The sequence below is a fragment of the Sminthopsis crassicaudata genome, chromosome 5 (assembly GCF_048593235.1).
Source record: "Sminthopsis crassicaudata isolate SCR6 chromosome 5, ASM4859323v1, whole genome shotgun sequence".
Lineage (NCBI taxonomy): Eukaryota > Metazoa > Chordata > Mammalia > Dasyuromorphia > Dasyuridae > Sminthopsis > Sminthopsis crassicaudata.
In genome coordinates, this window is record NC_133621.1 from 242,736,241 (window position 1) to 242,758,522 (window position 22,282).

The window sequence follows — 22,282 nt, forward strand, 5'->3', positions numbered from 1 at the left end:
AGAATGAATTTTTTCTCAACCATGTTGTCAAGCACCTTCAATGATAATGAAAACAGCATCAAGGTCAACAACCCACAATAATGGTAAATTTTTCAATTTGAAAAGGCTACAAACCTAAAGTGGAGGGAAGAGTTAGTGTATGACTCTTTGCAGACGAATGCAAACACTTTAACACTGAGATGCAACAAAATATGAATAGATTCTCTGATGTTTATGTTAATTTTGGCCTAAATTAATACCAAGAAAACATAGGTACTCTATCATCCAGCACTAAACCATCCATATGGAGAATTATCAGTTATAGCAAATGAAAAACTTTTGACTGCTGTAGATAAATATAATTTGCAGGGATATACACATTGATAATGAGGTTGATTTCCAGGGATATACACATTGAGAATGAGGTTGACATATACATTCATAGAGTTAGCTCAGTATTTGGGAGACTCCAAAGGAAAGCATGGGAGAAATGTATTAAGACTACCAAACTGAAGGTATATCAAGCTACTGAGCTGACCTTATTGCTGTATATCTGTGAAATCTGGACAGTGTTCAAAGCACCATGCTAGGGAACTGAATCACTTCCATTTGAATTGTCTTAAGAAGATTCTGAAGATCATCTGGAAGGATAAGATATGAATGAAGTCTTTTCTCAAACTAAACTGCCAAGCATGCAAATTCTACTGCAAAGAGTACAATGGGCTGGCCACATTGTTCAAATACCAAAAATTTCATCAAAAGACTATTTTATTGAGAATTCACACAGAGTGAACACTTCCATGGTGGTCAGAAAAAGTCTCAAAAAATTTGGAAATGATTGCATATCTTGGGAGACACTTCCCAGCATAGCATGTTCTCATCATAGAAGTTGCTGTGCTCTGTGAGCAAAATTAGAATAAAAGTAGATCCAAAAAAAAATATACAAAGTTACAGTGAATCTACAGCAAATGTTCACATGAACTATTTGTGCCCGACCTGTGAGTAAAGCCTTCCAAATTTATACTGGTCTGATCAGCCATAGTCAGACATATATATATCTTTTAGCATTGTTACTCTGTGTAATTCTGGGAATTGTATTTTTCTTTTTTTTAAATTAATTTTATAATTATAATTTTTTTGACAGTACATATGCATTGGTAATTTTTTTTTTTACAACATTATCCCTTGTACTCACTTCTTTTCTGAATTTTCCCCTCCTTCCCTCTACCCCTTCCCCTACATGACAGGCAATCCCATACATGTTAAATGTGTTATATTATATCCTAGATACAATATATGTGTGTAAAACTGAATTAATCAGACATATTGTAACTTGACTCAAACACAGTGATGTTATTTTGGTCCTCTTTGAGGATGAAGGAGAATCAATTCCTAAACTAAGTTTCATGAAAGCACATTATTACACTTAAAATCTAATGATAAATATCCTGTAAACATTTATTAAATGCTTGTCATATGCCAGGTGCTATACTAAAGCACTGGATTTCTCTAAGAGCCCAGTTAATGTTTTCTTTTGAGTACCTAACATATAAAGAATATGTGCTTCGTATGCTTCATTACAGTGAAGAGAGGGTCAGGAAAAGTATGAGTACTCAGAAGTTCTTATAATAATATTATTTTGCTTTAGAGTAATACATACAATTGAAGATTTAAAGATAATAATCTAGCTGATAGGTTTTAGGTTTTAATAGGGAGAAGCATATTATGTCTCAGAACATTTAATTCCAATACCATATAAACCATTTGCTAAAATAGGCAAAGAAGTAGTTCTATAAAATTCCTTGTATGACACAAATATGTTGCTGATGCCTAAATCAGGGATCACTAAACAAAACAAAGAAAGAAAACTAGAGACCAATTTTCCTAATGGATAGGATGCAAACATTTTAAATAAAATATTATAAAAAGCTTACAGCAATATAATGTAAAGATTATATACTATGAACAGGTTAAATTTATACTAGGAATGCAGAGCCGATTTAATATTAGGAAAACTAATGGCAAAATTGACCATGTTAATAACAAAACTAACAGAAATCATATGATTCTCAATAGATGCTGAAAAATCTTTTGACAAAATACAGCACCCATTTCTATTAAAAACACCAAAGGACATAAATAAATTTTTAAAAAAGCTTTCCTTAAAATGATAACTAGTATCTTTCTAAAACCTTCAATAAGTATTATTTGTAATGGGGAAAAGCTAGAAGTTTTCCCAATAGGATCAAGAGTAAATCAATGATGTGCATGATCACTATAATTTTCTACTAGAAATGCTAACTATGCAAATAAGAAAAGAAAAAGAAACTGAAACAATTAAAATGGGGAGTGAAGAAACAAAACTGTTATTCTTTGCAGATGATATGATGGCATACTTAAGAGAATCCTAGAAAATCGATTAAAGAACTCCATGAAATAATTAATTTTTAGCAATTACAGGATATAAAATAAACTCACATAAATCATCAACATTTCTGTACATAACCAACAAAATCCAAAAACAAGAGATAGAAAGAGAAATTCTATTTAAATAGAAAATATAAATTATATTAACTAACTATAGACAATATAAACTACTTGGGGAGTCTATCTGCTAAGATAAACCCAGGAATCATATGAACAATTATATAACACTTTTCTAACAAATGAAATCAGATCTAAACAATTGGAAAAATGTCAATTTCTCATGGAAATATTAAGCCACTATAATAAAAATGACAATTCTACCTAAATTAATTTACTTATATTCAGTGCCATTCTAAACTATCAAAAAGTAATTTTATAGAATTAGAGAAATAATAAGAAAATTTATCTGGAAAAACCAAAGGTCAAGATTGTCAAGGGAATTAATAAAAACAAATGTGAAGGAAGATGGACTAGATGTATGAGATCTCAAACTATATTATAAAGCAATAACATCAAAACTACCTTATACTAAGAAAGAGAATGGTAAATTAGTGGAATAGATTAAGCACATAAAACAAAGTCAAAGTAAGTAGGTTACTATAGTAACCTACTCTTTGATAAACTCAAATAACCCAACTTCTGGGATAAGAACTCATCATGACAAAAACTTTTGGGAAAACTGAACATAGCAGAAATTAGGGACATTAACATACCATACCAACACCATATACCAAAATTGGGTCAAAATGGGTACATGATTTAAACATAAAGGATGATACAATAAGCAAATTAGGAGAAAACAGGCACACACTATAAATTTCTTCCTAATATTCTCTCTTTAGGTTAAAGCTAATTGTGTATGTATGTGTGTGTGTGTGTGTGTGTGTGTGTGTGTGTGTATTTAATGTAGCATCTACGTCTCTTTTTTTCTCATTTTCAATTGACTTAGTTTGCATTATTCTACAGCTTGTCTCTTTTTATACCTTCCCAACTCCTCCCCTCCCCTCTCTTTCTCTCTTGTTGTAATAAAAATCATCATTAAGGTTATCCAACATTTTATCACTAATCTTTGAAAATGCTATTGTCAACCAAGCAATAGTAGTTGCTAAGTGACAAATAAGGGTGAAAGTTAGAGGAATAAGAGAGGGAGGTAAAGGATAAGAAAACAAATGGTATTTTTAAAATATTAAGATGCAATTAGACTGGTCACAATTCCTATCAATTATACCTCTCAATTAAAAAAAAAAAAACGCCTGAAAAATTTCTATGCTTCTTTTTAAAAGAAGTTTTCAAAATGCTCTCCACAATCCTGACAGTGAGATTCTATTTAAAAAACAAAGTCACTATCATGAAAGAAAAGGTAAATTACAGTCAAACTGTGAAGAGCTGTGGCATGCTATGTTTTCTCTAGCCAGAGGAAGAAATGTCTTTTAATGAGCTTTCATTTCCCAGCCTGTTTTATTCCTCAGATAGAGGAAAGAAATCAAAGGAAAAACTTCTCTGCTCCAAACACAGTTAGAGGTGAATTATATCAAATATTTAAAGAACAATTAATATCTATGTTATACAAGCAAGTTATTCTCAAAAAGTGAGAAGATACAATTTAAGATAATCTAATTTGACTTCACAAACTCTTCACAAATTTTTCTTATGGGATAAATATAGTCCAAATATCAAATTCATAGAAATATACAAGCTCAATAGGACTAATGAACATGGATGCAAAATTTTCTTTCTTTTTTTTTCTTGTCATTGTTTATTGCGACATATGAAGATCCCATTACATTAATAAAGTACAGTGTGTTGAGCCACTCCTCAACTGATCTGTGCCAACTTTCATTCCAGTTTTTCCCTTTGTTTTGCTTGTAATTTCTTTCTTTCTTTTTTTTTTTTAAAAGCTTTTTATTTACAAAACATATGCATGGGTAATTTTTCAATACTGATTCTTGCCAAGCCTTCTGTTTCAAATTATTCCCTCCTTCTCCCCACTTCCTTCCCTAGATGGCAGGTAATCCAATACATGTTAAATGTGTTAAAATATATGTTAAATCCAATACATTTATACATCTTTATAGTTATCTTGCTGTACAAGAAAAATCAGAACTATAAGGGAAAAAAAAACTGGGAAAGAAAACAAAATGCAAGCAAACAACAACAGAAAGAGTAAGAATGTTGTTGTGATCCACCTCAGCTCCCATGGTCCTCTTTTTGATATAAATGGCTCTCATCACTGAACAATTGGAATTGGTTTGAATCATCTCATTGTTGAAGAGAGCCACATTCATCAGAATTGATTGATGCAAAATTTTCAAATAAAAATGCAAAACATCCAAAACATTATTCACTTTGACCAAATTAGATTAGCATAACAATTTACAAAATTGATTATATTAATCCAAAATAGCCTGAATCACTTGATATTAATAACCGAAGAAATACTTATTTGCAAAAAATACTATAAAGTGTAGGCATAAAAGGGATATTTTTTAATCTAAAATATAAATATAAAAAATTTTTGTAAAACAAAAAGTTAGCATTATTAATTGAACAGTACAAGAAGCTTCCCCAACAAATTTAGGGATTACAGCCACTTACAATTTGACAGTTTTAGAAATGTTAGGATTGCAATAAGAGAAGAAAAAGAAATTAACTGCATAAAACATCACACCAAAATTTCCATTTGCTGATCACATGATGGTATGTTTGGAAATTAAATCAGAAGAGAACAAGCAAAGAAACTAAATGACACAATAGCTTCAATAAAGCAGGATACAAAATAAATCCACAAAAACCAATTGCATTTCTAAATAGTACATATTCTTAAGCTAGAATCAGCAAATTTGTTTTTTTTTTTAATATGTTGGTAATTATATTTTAATATAATTGGTTTCCTTTATATTTCTATATATTTTATAATTTGATATATATTATGTTATATGTCATGTTACATTATATTACATATTTATGTTATGTTACTTATTACATTGCTATATATTGTATTATATTATCAATTATATTACTTATATATTTTATATTATATATTATTCAAATTTATAATTTTATAATTCTATATAATTTATTTTGTGAATTTAAAAAACATATCCATATACATGACATAAAAACAACAACAAAATCTAGGAGGAATAGTAAAATTCATACCATTCCTAGGAGTCTGTCTAGTTGGGCACATGTAAGACTCATAAAAATATAAGTATAAAACACCAATGAAAGTAAAAATAACACATACTTGAAGAGATATTCTTTGTATATGATAAGACTATCAACATAACAAAAATTATATAAATACCTGAATAAATTTTAAGATTTAGTTCTGTACTGATCAAACTACTGAGGGTACTTTATATAGCTAAACAAAAATAACAGTAGTCTTAAAAGGACAAAAATTCTACAATTTCAAGGAAAATAATGAAAAACATAGTAATTTGGTTTGGGTGAAAAGAAAAGTATATCAATGGAACAAATGAAATCAAGGGAGAATCAACTGAAATCTATAGGTATGGCTTCAGTAAGCCCCCAAACATAAATTAATTGGAAAGGAACTTCTATCTGACCATTACTACTGGGAAAAATGGACAATGATTTGGTAGAAATTAGATTTAAGTTAACATATGGGATAAGAATGGGACTTTTGATTTCATTAGTATAGAGAATTCCCAGTGAGGAAACACTTGAGAGTTGTTTAAAGACTTAAAAGTCACTTGCTCAGGTCACACAGACAGTCAAATAAGGAACCATATCTTACATGATAAAAAAGAATAGGATAAAAATGAATACACAGTTGAATAGCTGAATTAAAACTTTAGGGATAGACACTCTGTATAAATAAAAGCCATTTAAAAAACTATAAAAAGTAATGAAATTATATAAATTATATATAAAGGAAACCCTATTAGTTACATTTAAAAACCATATGTAGGGGGAGGTGATCATAAAAGAGGAAACAGAAAATGAAATTTCCAAGTTTTTTCCATTAATAAAATCATCTATAATAAAAATAAAGTATCACCTGGACAAAGATTTTGATACAAATTATTCTAATAAAGTTTTTGTTTTTTATTTGTATCCTCACTTAGCACAAGGTATGACACATTATAAATTCTTATTTAATAAATATTTGTTAATTATGGTGTCATATTGAAGGGAATTACAAAAATAAAAAGGATCAAAAACTTCTCTTTAATGATTAAATAGTCAAAGGATATCAGATCTCAGAAGATGAATTGCAAACTTCCAACAGCCATAATTAAAATACTGGTTCAAATCACTAAAAGAAATGATAATATTTAAAAATATATTTTTTAAAAATCTAAGAATTTACTTCCCATCTAAAGGCTGATTACGAAAGATGCCCATGGAAAGACAAGTACATATTAGACAGACAAGTACATAATATGCTGCTGCTGGACCTGTGAATTCTAGAAAACAGCTAGAAATTATGCTCAAAAAGTGACTCACATTTCCATACCTTTTGGTATAGTATACTTGGTCCCTACACAAAACAAGTCAAAGACAGAAAGGCCCCATATATACCGAAATATTCATACCAACACTTTTTGTGGTAGCAAAGAATTAGAAATATAATAAATAAATACAATTTAGGTGATGGCTAAACAAACTATGGGAGCATGTAATGGAGTATCCTAAGAAACAATTAATATTTAGGATACAGAAAAATGTTAGAAAGTATGAGATAAACAGAGCCAAAATACACAAACATACACACAATGTATGTATGTATATGTGTGTGTATAAAATATTAGGATAATATAAGTGGAAAGAGAAACAGTAACAGCAAAAACGAGTGCTGTACACTTAATACTGATTACAATTTGACTCAGGCAAAGAAGTGAGAATATATAGCTCCCTCCTTTGAGGTGTGGAGAACTATAAATAAGGATGATTTCATATACTATCAGATAAAAGAGTTGATTAACTTGTTACTTTGGATGAATACCTTCTACTTACTCCTTTTCTTTTGTAATTCTTTGTTATAAGATATGACTTATTGGGGAGGGAAGGGGAGGCTAGAAGGATAGAATTAGATATGAAGTTGATATAAGGGATTAATAAATATTATATCTTTAATTAAGAAAACCATTCTATCCATGAAGATAGATATCTGTATCTATACCTATGTAGTTATCAAGATATCTGTATCTACACCTATGTAGTTACGTGAATCAAGAGAGATAGATATACCCAATATATGTACCTATATACCCAATGTAAAGTGGAACAACTACAGCCTAAAAGTAATAGGGAATAAGCCCAGCATTATATCCCTATAGTCATGAGAAGTTGTTTCTATAGCAGAACTACAGTAGTGCTTGTGTGGTGGTGTTTGCCCTTTGTTGTCGATGAGGACCATGACATCAGGGAAGTCTTGCCATGACATGCACATGAATTGGATTTAAATAAGGAAGTCTATGCAAAGTCACCAGTTTCACATTCACCACTAGATCCAGTGGCAAAATATTGATCAGTAAGACTGAAGATGGCTTGGATGAAGTGGAAGACCTTGGCTTTTTTAAGCTAAGGTCTTTTCTAAGTTCTCAGTTTGACTGAGGCAATGTCCAATCAGTCATTAAGACTAGATAAAAAAATGCTTCTTTTATTTAATTTTTAAAAAAGTATATGTGTATATATGTGTGTATGTGGTTTCCTGGCCTCATAAAGGATAGATACTGGTAAATATGTCTTTTAAAAAATACATTTGTACACTTCAATTTCCATCAGCAAAGCATTAGCTCAAAGTAGATTTCCTACTCATCACACAGACAACTGGATAGTGTGGTAGGGCAAAATGAATGCTGAATTTGGAATCACAGGATTTGAGTTAGAATCCTGGATGAGCCTGGGAAAACTTCTTAAGTCTCTTTAGTCTTCATGTTCTTCATTTCTTAAATTGAAGGATTTGGATAAGTTAACTTTTAAGATGCATTCTTGCTCCAGATCTATCATGCTATGATCCTAACATGATCTAAACAAGAAATAATGTTTGGGGATAAATCTGCAGAACTATCTAAGATATAGTTCCTCTTTGCAAAGTTCCAAGAGTTATGGGACAAGGGCTATGGAAAAGCAGAGGAAAAAAAGATCTCCTGCTACGTCTCAATAGCTTGAGGAACCAATCTAGCAGCATGACCTTTACAAGTTTCTCAGATCTTAAGACAGAACAGGAGCTCTGAAAGAGTTCAGAGCAGTTTAAGAGCATAATTTTTAAAAGACCAAGACAGAAGTACTCATTTCTTTCTTCTAATTTACCTGTTATTATTAACAGTAGAAATTAACAATTATCAACCCTCATGAATTATACCATACTTTGGTTACTATACACAAAGTGGTTGATCTGCACATGAGAATTCAACCGACTCTAGGAGATGATCAGTTAGCATCATTTTCATTAAAGGTTACCAAAAAGATAAGTACAAAATAACTTTCATCTTAGATGATTTCTTTTAGACATAACATGATATAGTGGTAAGTATAGGATCTGGAATCAAATATATGGTTGTATATAATTAATAAGATCTATTTTAAAATCTTGTTATGATGTTGTACTGATATATAATGAGCATTCATCTTCAGCCCACTTAATATGAACATCAGTCCATATTAGTGACCAATGCGATTTGCACTGAAGTATGTTCAGCAAGTAGGGTACAATATTTCTGATTTGTTTTATAGTATCTTACTTTCTCACTGCAAGTTAACATAAGCAAGTGGCAGGAATTTTATCCTTTTTGACTGTCTTAAGTAGAGTCAATCTACAACCTTGTGACACCCCATTGATTTCTTTGACTCTTGGAATCAACTATCATTATAATGACAAGGTTCCTACCAGGTATCAGAGTTCCATCTCAGGTCTTATAAAGTCTCTACCATATAAGACCCTGGCTGGTATCCTTCCCTCTACTTTGTCATTTGCTACAATGAAGATTTTAAATATTTAACCAGTTCATGGCATTATTCCTCACTAATACAGAGAACAGTGCCTTAGGAAATGATATTGAAGATTAATATTCTTTCAAGTAAAATGTTCTTAGCTTTAATTATTTTCCATTTAACTTATAAAGCTGCTTGTGCCCAAAGACCAAACATTACTACAGAGAATTTTATGAGAAAAACAAGTGTGAGACTAATGAGAAGTCTGTCTTAAGTATGGAAACATTCAAGTTAGAAACCACCACAAATAAATCAAACTTTAATTCTTATGATTGGTTTTTACTATAGTTAGGAATTTGTTTTGAATGTTGAATTTACCTTTCTGTCTTCTTGAACATATTGTGAGTTGATTTTTGCATTCTTCAGTGGTAAGATATCTTTTACCATGACTAAAATCTACCATTTTCCTTCCTAGGATGAGAAATGATATAATGCTAGAAAATTTTTTTTCCATTCTGTTTTTTGAGTGTAACTCCCAAGTCTATTTTCTTTAGCCTCAGAATTCTGTATGGGTACTACTTAAGATCTGGAGGCTGAAAATTTGGATAAAAATACTTCTTTATATTTTATATATATATAAAACATTTTAAAATTTTTTGTAATAAATTTATTTTTAACATACATTGTTTTATGAACATATTGGGAAAGAAAAATCAAGAGCAAAAGGGAATAACCATGAGAGATAACATAGCATGTGTTGATTTATTATGTATAAAACTTAGCATTTTCTTCAATTATGAATTTCAAAAAAAAATTTTTTTCTGAGAAAAGGTTCATAAATTTCTCCAGACTATAAAGAGGTCCACAACACGAGAAATTTAAGGATTTCCATTTTAATGCAAAAGTCATGGTAACCCGAGAGCAAAAGCAAAAAAATATCAAATGATGGTGCTTATATGTGGTGAGATAGTTAAGAATTCTCTTGATGAAATAAAGATTAGTGAAATCATTCAATCTGGAATGTCTTCATTGAAAAGTTGGATAAAAGCACAGATTTCCATTGGAATAGGTTGAATCATGAAGTTCATACAAAAAAGAATATCAAAGCATCTGGAAGAGAAATTTTTATTCCCAACTTCCTAAAAATTTTCTTTTTTAACTGTGGCAGTAAACCTGGCTTCTAACATGGAAATATTGGTATTTTTTATTCAAACCTATATTCCTGAAATTGATGATAGTACTCATTTTTTTAAAAAATTGCTTTGACATACAAATAAAGCTAAAGGCCTTTTTTACTCAATCATCCTTGCTCTCTGCAAAACATGCTAATATAAACATTTTTTAATAAAAATATTTTTAAATAGGAAGGAAATTCAAGTAATTTAATTAACTATCTCTTTGAAGATAGTAATAAATAAGCATATTGATATTCAAGCCAATAAGTCAAACTCCCCTAAACTCTCAAACATAAAATTTTAAAAACAGTTTTAGTTATATTTATCTAAAGGACAGCCCATCTGGTTCATCACTTACTCAAACTTAACAGGAAAGATTTTTATCTTATTTCTTATACCTTATGGAAATTATTCTCCTTTTTAGAAAGCTGGAGGAGACAGGAACATTCATCATTATGTATATAAATAAACAACTACAGATGGCTGCCTCTACTCTGTAATAACCAAGGACAACTTCAGATAAGTGACCAACAGAGCTCTCATTTTGAAGGCCAGATAAAATTGAGTTTTGCGAAAGAGAATATTGCCTATTGACAGGAGAAAGAAGACATTGTTGATTCTGAGAAAAATGCATAACAAAGACAAGACTAATAGTCTTACTATAGAGTGCATATAGTGGCAACTCTGCTAGCATACACCATTCATTGTCCTTAATATTTCTTCCAGGGTTATAATCTATCCGTGCCTCATAGGGGATTCCTCATATACAAAGATAGGACAAAAGATGCCTTTGTGACTTTATAGAGGGAAATTAATTAGAATTCTTAATTGCATACCATTTAAAGCATATAGCCATGAAAAAAATAGTGCCCTTCAAAATAAAAAAGAATGCAATTCTATTATGTCATTCACAATTACGCAAACTTTCAAGAATCAAGGAGGAATTCAGGGGAGAGGAAATGCAGGGGTGAATCAATGCAGCAAGCAAGGATAGCAACAGCAACAAAGTGACAACAGAAGCTTGTTTCTATATGTACATAAGGAAACAAGAGTAAAAGCAGGAAACTGGCAGAGGTTATACTGAAGAGGCAGATGGGGGCATTATGGATAGTGCCTGCTGATTGATGTCCTGCCCACAGGTAAATGCTTCTTTTATGTGACAACATTACAACATGGGAAGGTACATAAAAGGGAAAGGGAAGGAAACAAGAGAACAGAGCAAAGTGTTATAAACTAGGTCAAATCAAGAGCTACTCATGAGGGAAGGGTGACTTCTATAGTAAAAGAAAGAGAAAAACCTATAGGATTATGGTAGAAGATGAAGAAGAAACTATTGGAAAGGGGTAGGGAAAGAAAGGAGGCCTTGCTTTAGAAGTGGGAGAGATTTCCACTGATAAGTACTCCTGTGGGTGGAGATGAGGATTTTGCACTGGATTAGGCTTTTGGAATTTGGTGCTTAAAAAAGTTGACTTGTCCAAGAAGGGGGGAGGGGGGAATTGGGACCTCTTTGAGAAACAGATGCCCAGAGGAGTTGGAGAGCATGGAAACAGAAGGGAGATTTTCAAGCAAATATGGGGGGGGGGGAAGTTCCCCCAATGGTGGGAGAAGGGATCTACCACGGAGTAATATCTTGCCATTTCAAAATAACTGGCATTGTTCTGAGAGTGAGCAGGAATGGAAAAGGGGAATCGATGGAATAAACCATGAAAAGCAGTGGCAGAAAGTGCCTACAATGGAGAACCACAGAAACTTTGATTGTATGAAGAATACAGAGAAAAGAGGGGAACCAGATGCTTACTAGAGTCTTGAAAGAATGAGGGTCTAAAGTAAACAGCAAGAATAGATGATGAGAATAAGAGAAATCCTTTTTTGGAGAAAGAAAGGGGGAATTTTTTAAAACAATGAAGGGATAGTGATTTTTGTTATGAATTAAAGGATTGCATAGAACATATAAGTAATTGCAGAAAACTCATTTTGAAACAAGAATTAGGAAAGTAGTTGATTTTCAGGTCCAATTTGCAAATTAACCACTGCAGATTTGACATTGCATGGTATGTTTCCTTCTGGCCTTATAGAGTACATGTAGCAAAGATGCAGCATAGTACAGAAGAGAAGAGGTAATATTGAGACCAGAACTGATTTCAAATTTTAATACTGTCATATATTAACTGTGGACAAGTCACTTAACTTCTGTTTCCTTAGAAAACTCTCTAAGACTACAAAATAAAGAAGAGTTGCTGCTGTGCATTTCACAGGAGAAAATTCCCCACATTGATGAAATCATAAGTCTAACTAACCCATGTTCAATGTCTATTAAGTAATATTTCTGTGGCTCTTGAAAATCATTTTTTAAAATTATTTTATCAACATTTTATTGACAAATTATTATCAGTATTAATTATCCTTACAACAGAGAAAATAACAAAATATCCACACTACACAAAATACACTTTAAAGGTCAATTTACTTTTAAAATACTATTTTCTAGAATTTATGTAGCCTTCTTCCCATAAGTTTTGAGTATTTCAGGAATGTTTTATATATGCCCCAAACACACACTAGTGGGGTATAAAGAGCATTAGTCTTGCTTTACTGATGAATAAATTGTAGAATAAAATGGCTGTATGACTGGGAAATTCTAACCATTCTAGGTTTCTTTATCTGAATTTAACGTGCTTGAGTTTCAGGTAAAAATACCTTCTAGTAGATGTCTATGAGCAATCATACAAATAAACAAGTTGGGGCCTCACAAATGCTTTACTAATGGTCATATGTTAGATTTCATTTTGATATACTAAAAATGCCAGGTTTGGTAGAGTGAGTGAGTGTATGAGTGCATATGTATGTTTTCCTGGTAGCAGACAAAACTATAAGACTTAACTGCTTGATATTCATATTAGGCAGGCTGCTGGTAAATCTTTTCTATAGAACATGCTTAGCTCCTATAAACATGTTGGCAGATTGGGTGACAAAGAGTTTGTTAGTAAAGTACTGATGCTTTCAGTAAACTTAAAAACCCAATGAATAGCTTAAATGAACTGTTTCCTTAAAAGATTTGAATACTCAGTAAAAAAATTAGGATCAATGATGATGTCATCAAAATAGTCTGAATTCAAGGTTTTTTGCTCACAAATAATGGTGGAAAGGGGATGGGAAAAAGTTATAAGACTTAATGGAAACTTATTGGCATTTAAATCATCATAACACAGAATACATGTAAACTAGTAGCAATATATACTATTATTCTAGAAATTAAAATAGTTTTTGAACTATTTGAACTACCAAAAGGAAATTCTATAAACAGTTTTAGTTACATTTCATATAAACATCATCATCTCAAAGACAGTCCTGCTAAAGCCTATAACCTTGGTGACATCACAAAGTTGGGGGGAAGAGGAGCAAAACTGACTCATAGTCAAGTTAACATGTCACTATAATGTGACCATGTGGATTTTCTGTCCTATGTTTGTAGTATTCTGGTTAGTCTTCTGGAGTCTCTGGACCAGCCTTCATTTCAGCAGAGTAATCACCATGAGAATAGCCAGAGATAAAGTCCAAAAATCTTTATTGTCTCCTTTACAGTCTTGTCTCCTTGCCTGGGGACCAGGCTAGCTTTCTGGAGGTCCTATGGAATGTGTTTTAGTTTCTATAGGGGAGGCAGGAGGACTACAACAACGGTCTCTGTCTTGAAGTCTCCCTGAGTCCAGGAGGTTGTGCTCCCACCTCCAGCCACCACAAAGGTGGGAGATGGAATGAATGTCTCTCGCTGAGTTTGTCCAAGTTTATATTCTCTATTATGATTACATCATCGTAGGTATGAATCTATATTAAGTACTAAGTACATGTACTGAACTAGAGAACTATTAATCACCATGCTAAACTAGGTAATTCCACTGAGTTAACACCTTATAAGAATCCTTGTTTCCAAGTACAGAGTTCTGGCCCATTACATATGTCAATGTGTAAATGTAGTTGTAAGCTATGTTCCATACTAATTCAGCTGCAGCAAAAAAGGCTGTGGACTTATTTAATTAAGATTAAATATCATCTTATTGATATTTAAAAATCAAGTCTCTTAGAAAGCTTTATCATGTAGAAAAAAACAAATGCCATATATCTTTTCTATTTTGATTTATGTACCTCTTGGGTTCTTTGCAGTTTAGACATTCAGACCTTAGCAGGTTCACTGATACATGGCAATGGAGATTAGAAATAACCTTTAAACACTAAAACAAATTATCAGGACATGAAACATTTCTAAGTTAGTATTTCCTGATCATAAATCTTCTAACATACACTTTTTTATATTTTAGCAAATTTTTGCTTGTTCACAAAACTTTCACTCTTTAAATGCCTTACCTTCTTAAATGGAATATAATTATAAAATAGATTCCTATCTCTTTCTTCTCCATGAGTCCTATCTCTCCCTTTTGGTGCTCTCTATTTCCCCATAACATCTCAAACCTTCCTCTTAAGCAGCTAAGAACTGAGGAAGTTCAAAAGGAATTGAGACATTTTGCTAGTGTGCCTGTAAAATTTGGGAAAATAGTAGTCTAGTTCAACTTTAAGTATTGTAATATTCAGCTTATAATTGTAATAATTCTCATATATCACTAAATGGTATTTACAATAAAAGAAAAAAATATACTGATTAAAAAACACACAATCATTTCATGCTTTAGATCAATTGCTAATGGACCTAACAAATAGGTTATATCATAACCAATCAACAAATAATTTAATAAGCAATATTTATAAAGGAGAAATAAACATAAGACAAAATTTCTTACCATCAAGGAACTTATTCACTCCTCAAAATGTAGAAATCACAACAAAGGAAAAAGCCAATGGCAACTAACCAGTGCAGTGGATAGAGCATCAGCCCTGAAGTCAGGAGGACCTGAGTTCAAATTTGACCCCAAACACTTAATACTTTCTAGCTGTGTGACCCTGGGCAAGTCACTTAACCCCAAATAGAAGAAGAAAAAAAAAGCCTTTAAAAAATTATTTCACTAGAGACTGGTCACCAGCATTTTATTTTTGAGATCTAATGGCTTGCTGGTTTTAATGAAATGTTATAATATAAATCAGAGAGACTTGGAGAATCTGCTAAATGGGGAAAAACAACATAAGGGAGTTTGCTAAATAAAGGTCTCTGAAAATTTCAAAATAAAATTAATCAGTTTTCTCATTTACTAACATCATAAAAGCTGCAAATTAAAATACAAGTACCCCACCATTTGACTCTGAAGCCATTCAATCAAAGTTTCTGCTGTTGAGTCAGGGACTTGACATCTCAATCCTTCCTTCTCATCTGTTTCCATCACCTCTAGCAAGCCACGAAGATCTTCTATGAGATGCAAGGCACGCAAGCTTCCCATGAATGGGGAGGTTGGAGACTGACAATCAAAAATCCCATTGGAATATTCCAAGGCCTTAGAACCTAAAAAAAGTGATATGAAAGCAATGAAGTTAACATAAATTCAGCTCTTGTAAAGTGAAAAGAAAAACTATTTATGATCTTGTTGGGAAACAATGTTATCAGAGTTGAGAAACTCATGGGCTAAAATAATTATATCTTATAAATATCACCACAGTGCCAAACCCCTTCACAAAGGGAGCTTAGCAAACAATGAATTCCTGACAAGATAATGAAATCATAAATATCAGATTTGGAAAAGACCTCAAGAATTCATCTAGTTCAACCTCAATCTGATTCAGAAATCCCCATACCACAGTTTTGTGCCCTTCCAGTTTTGACTGGTTTGGATCAGTTTAACTGATGGGGAACTTATACTCTATCAGGAAAGTCCATTCCACTATAGCCCCAGTAAAAATCTATCTTCCTACAAATCCCACCTAGCTAATTTTTTTATAAAGTTACTAACATGGAACTGACACACAATAAATAGGAGACAGTAAGAGAGTAACTAATTGCCCTTGATGAATTCAAATCATCTGGCCCAAATGAACTCCATTCCCAGGTTCTACGGAAAAAAAAAAAAAAAAAAGGAAAATTAGAACTATCCTCTCAAAACGTTAAAAAAAAAAAAAAAAAAAAAAAGGCAGGGGGGGGAAGGAGGAACAGCTAGATGGCACAGTGGATAAGAGTGGCAACCTTGAAGTCAAATCCAAGCTCAGACACTTAATATTCCTAGCTGTGTGACCCTGGGCAAGTCATTTAATGCCAATTGCCTCAACAAGAATAACAAAAAAAGTTAGAGAACAGGTCCTACAGAATTTATGATAGTGAGCTTAACTTCAATTCCTGGTCAAATTCTAGATCAGAGCAATAAAGCTGAATATCTAGATAGGAAAGCAATAATTACAAAGAACTAGCATAACTTTATAAAAACAAGCCATGTCAAACTGACCTTATTTTTCTGACTATCACTAAACTAGTAGATGAGGAAGTGCTTTGAATATAGTTTACCTAGAGTATCTGTAGAGCTAAAAGTTTACCATAAGAAGCTTACACTGAGTTAATGAATTTTTTATATTGCTTCCTAATTAGTAGAGAATAAGGAAAATGAAGACCTGGATTAGATTGAAATGCTGTGTAATATACACATTCTCTAACTCAAATATACTAGAAGGAAGATATTGTATGAAACAAGGCCATTTGGCATCCTTAGGATGGGGAGGGGGAGAGTTAGGAGAAAGAATAAATATAGTATTAGACAGGTAACATCACTAAATAACTTCTGAGGCAAAACAGTTCCAAAGAGATTCCATAAAGAAGTCCAATTCTAAATTTGGGGGAAACATGATGTAATACAGAGAAGACTGATCTTAGAAGAACTGAATTTATATCCCAGCTCCACCAATAACTACTTTTGGGATTGTATGAAGAATACAGAGAAAAGAGAACAAATCACTTTTCCTGGCTGGATCTCTTTTTTCCATCTGTACAAAAAGGAGGATGGAAAATATTCCCAATAATTTTTTGGGGGGACAACATTATAGCATGGAAAGGTACATGAAAGGGAAGGGGAGGGGAGCAAGAAGAAGAAACGTGTGTTAAAAACTAGATTAAATCAAGAGCTAGTAAGTAATAAGGGAAAGATGACCTCTAGAGTATCAGAATTTGTCCATAACTACTATGTGGTGAAACTGGTCATTCCAATAGGCTCTCCTCCTTGATAGAAACTCTTAAACACTGAGTTTGGATTTTTAGAAGCTGGACACTGATTTCACCTGTTATGAAACTATCCATGTGCTCCAAAGTTTAAGTCTAATCCTTCTATATGACAGCCCTTTAAATGTTCAAAGGCAGTTATCACATTCTTTCTTCCCCATGAGTTTTCTCTTCTACATACCAAATAATCCCATTTCCTTTCATTGTTTCCCCTAAGGGTATAGCTCTCTCAGGTATCTTACTATTGTAACCATCCTTCTCCAACTATCTTTTTCAGTCCTGTCAAAATCCCTCTTAAAAGTGGTACCCACAATTGGACACTATATTGCAATGGTCAGAAGGATTTGAGAGCAAGATACGAATATTTCCCAACCTCCTTTTTATACAGATGGGAAAATGGAGATCTACCCTGGAAAAGTGATTTATCCAAGACTGGCTCCTATGTGGTGAAACTGGTCAAACCAATGGGCTCTCCTCCTTGACAGGAACATTTAAGCACTGAGTCTGGATTTTAGAAGCTGGATACCAATCTCACCTGCTATGATACCATCCATCTGCTCCAAAGCAGCTGCCAGCATATCGCTGGCATCACTCATCATTTTCTAGTTTCTCAGGTGAAAAGTGAGGTCACAATCTAGATCTGAAACAAAAACAACAGTGGGTTATTAACTGCACTCAGAAAATTAGTTTCCTACTTGAAAAATTATGATTTGTTTTCAGTTGCCCTAAGCTAAGGGAAAAGACCTGATCTAATTTATTCTTATTCATTTATTGGATATTTATTAAAGACCATATACTATTTTTAAAAGTATTATGTTCAGAGCCAGAAGGAGATCCAAATAATATTATTTTTTACCATTACTACTTTACTAATAATAGTTGATATTTATGTTACTGTAAGGTAAGTACTTCACACACATTATTTCATTTAGGCTTCACCTTACTCTTCTTGTGAGATGGCTATTATTGTTCCATTTCCCAAGAAAACTGAAACTGCAAAAGGTTTCTTTTTTTCATTTCATTTTTTTAATGAAAGTTTTTTATTTACAAAACTGCAAAAGGTTTCTTTTTTTCATTTCATTTTTTTTTAATGAAAGCTTTTTATTTACAAAACATATGCATGGACCTTTGCAAAATCTTCTGTTCCAAATTTTCCCCTCCTTCCCCCAACCCCCTCCCCTAGATGGCAGATAATCCAATACATGTTAAATATGTTAAAATATACGTTCAATCCAAAAACTGTGTATATTTATACAGTTATCTTGCTGCACAAGAAAAATTGGATCAAGAAGGAAAAAAAAACTGAGAAAGAAACCAAAATGCAAGCAAACAATAATACAAAGAGTAAATGTTATGTTGTGATATACACTCAGTTCCGACAGTCCTGTCTCTGGATACAGATCGCTCTCTTCATCACAAGACCACTGAAACTAGCCTGAATCATCTTATTGTTCAGAAGAGCCACATCCATCAGCATTGATGATTGTATAATCTTGTTGTTGCCATGTACAATGATCTCCTGGTTCTGCTCATTTCACTTAGTATCAGTCATGTAAGTCTCCTCAGGCCCCTCTAAAATCATACTAACTACAAAAGGTTAAATGGCTTGCCCAGGCTCACACAAAGTCTATAACATAATTTGACTTCTTGACTCTAAGTCCAGCATTTCATTCATTAGGCAACCACAGCATTTCAATCTAGTTGGTAATTTCTTTCTGTGATTATAGTCCCATCCTGATAAACACATAGAACTATTAAGCCTTTCTAACATTTTAGAGCAAGAAGTTCAAGGTCAGCCAAACATCAAGTTTTTACATTTTAATATACAATAAAAGTTTATTTTAAAATTTAAAAACCACGTGTAGTTCTAAGGCAGTCTAAAAACAAGTGGCTAGAATTTGTCCCTCTGGCTGGACTAGGCCTCAGTTTACCCATCCCTGTTTTAGGGCATCAGTTCTCAAATAATTTAGTTTGAGGATCTCTCTCTCTTTTTTTTTTTTTTTTTTTTTTTTTTTTGAGGCTGGGGTAAAGTGACTTGCCCAGGGTCACACAGCTAGGAAGTGTTAAGTGTCTGAGACCAGATTTGAACTCGGGTCCTCCTGAATTCAAGGCTGGTGCTCTATCCACTGCGCCACCTAGCTGCCCCCCCAGTTTGAGGATCTCTTAAAATTTACTCTTAAAAATTGAGAACTTTTTGTTATTAGCTTCCTCAAGATATATACCTAACAGTGGGATCTGTGAATCAAAAGGTATGAACACCTGAGTAACCTTCTTTGCATAATTGCAAATTGTTTTCCAGAATGGCTACACTAATTGACAACCTGTATTTTCATTATAGCCTTTTATTTACAAAATATATGCATGGGTAATTTTTCAGCACTGATCCTTGCAAAACCTTCTGTTCCAATTTTTCCACTCTTTCCTCCCATCTCTTCCCCTAGATGGCAGGCAGTCTAATATATGTTAAAAAGGTTAAATTATATGTTAAATGCAACATATGTATACATATCTATACACAGTTATTTTACTGCACAAGAAGAATCGGACTTTGAAATAATGTAAATTAGCGTGAGAAGGAAATAAAAAAACGCAAGTGGACAAAAACAGAGGGATTGGAAATGCTATGTATTGGTTCATACTCATTTCCCAGAGTTCTTTCACTGGGTGTAGCTGGTTCTATTCATTATTGAACAAATAGAACTGATTTGGTTCATCTCATTGTTGAAGAGAGCCACATCCATCAGAATTGATCATCATATATAGTACTGTTGTTGAAGCATACAATGATCTCCTGGTCCTGCTCATTTTACTCAGCATCAGTTCATGTTAAGTCTCTCCAGGCCTTTCTGAAATCCTCCTGCTGGTCATTTCTTACAGAACGATAATATTCCATAACATTCATCTACCACAATTTATTCAGCCATTCTCCAACTGATTGCCTATTTAATTTCACAAGCATCCCAACTTTGACTCGTTTTTATCTTTTGACATCTTTTCCATTTTTTTGAGGATGTGGAGGTCTCAGGAGTTGTTTTGATTTAAGCTTCCCTTATTATTAGTGACTAGAAAATTTCATTTATATGGTTCCTAAGAATTTTTTCAAATCCTTTTAATGCCTCTCCTAATAGAAAACAACTGGATTCTCATCTGTTTTTGTATTCAATCTGTTGCAATATGTTGTTTTGAATGTGAAGTATATGGAGAAAACCCAGTCTCATACACATAATGTAGTTAGAAAGGGGAGGAAGATTTTAATAGGCAACAATGTCTCAGGATCATTAGGAAAATAATTTGACATCACCGGGGGTCCGAGGACATACTTTAAGAACTACTATTTTAGAGGGTTCTGTTTGATCACTGAAAGCACATGGGCTATAAAATACATGGAAAAGATGATATGAAGAATTAAGAGAAAATTTGGATAAATTGCTTAATATAATGGAAAAAGAAAAAATGAAAATAGAAGTCTATGATTAAAATAACACAAATGAAAATGTGGGAAGATAACTACGCAAATTAAATTCAATGATCAATTTTGATTCCAGAAAATTAATGATGAAACTGCCTTTTACTTCTCTCCCTTTGGTAGAGATGTAGTAAATTCTAGGTATGGAATTTTGTATACTCTGTCAGATGCTTTTGCTGGGTTTTTGACTGTTTTTGTTATAAAGAAAGATCTAATGGCAAGAATTGTAGGGATGGAAGTTTGCAAAGTGACAGGGACTTAAAAAAATATCCAAAATATACTTTAACATTTAAATAAAAAAGAGTCATTCCCCCAACAGGTAAGTGGTCAAAATAAGTACAGCTTGATTCTTGGCTAGGTGGAGATGTTCTGACATGGCTTTTGAAAAAGATGTGATCATTATAATGAGATATAAAAAAGTTCCATAAATTATCTTAAACAGATTTGGATGAAAAGTCAATTCTTCAAACATGATTTAGGGGAAGTGTTTCATTCATGAATGAGGTGAATTGAGCCTTCTCAAAAAGAGAAGTTTTGAAGCATCAAATAGGGATGTGGGCTGATAGCTTGACCAGGATATAAAACAAAACATTTTCTTCCTCTTTCAGCTGTAACATTGTTTAACTTTAATTAAGAAAGCTTCCCCTCTTTGGGTCCAAGTTTAAAAAGGGAGTTAATGCTAGATTATGGAATGATTTTGTGTCTAATGACACTTCTATCTCTAAAACTCTATTCTATGCTTCTATGAGTCTATAAGAATTCCTAAAAATTTAGAGATAGGTATTTGTGTCTGTTTCTAAACAGCTGAATCTCATCTCTTCTTCAAACTTCACAAAAAGATATTGTGGTTAATATTAGTTTCTCCATAGCACCTTTTAGATAAGATGGCAAAAGATAGCAACAATCAAAGGGGATTACTTGTGGGAAAATAGCCAAATAACATACCTTACATGGAGAAATAAGAGCACAGAGGAGTGAAATCATTTGTGTAAGATCACATGGCAAATCAGTGGCAGTCAAGCTTAGAAAAGAATATTCAAATTTCACAAAAACTAAAATAAGTAATACTTAACACATCTCAAGCCCAAATTCCTATTTTTCAAGGAAAGAAATTGGAAAGAAAAAATTTGCATTTGGAACAGCTGGTTATTTCATTCCTATTTCTAACGTGAGATACATTTCATGTACTAT

At 32.6% G+C, this 22,282-nt stretch overlaps 1 protein-coding gene across 5 annotated transcripts in view; it reads right to left on the reverse strand.

Annotated features, from left to right (window-relative positions):
• Positions 1–22,282, reverse strand: part of PPFIBP1 (PPFIA binding protein 1) — a 218,261-nt gene that overhangs the window by 65,585 nt on the left and 130,394 nt on the right. For all 5 annotated transcript variants that reach the window (XM_074270676.1, XM_074270673.1, XM_074270675.1 and 2 more), the window contains 2 exons: positions 18,161–18,265; positions 15,725–15,930 (listed from right to left, as the gene is read on the reverse strand). In XM_074270676.1, the coding sequence (XP_074126777.1) occupies positions 15,725–15,930; positions 18,161–18,224 (270 nt within the window). In that variant the 5' untranslated portion in view covers positions 18,225–18,265. The remainder of the gene's footprint in view (positions 1–15,724; positions 15,931–18,160; positions 18,266–22,282) is intronic.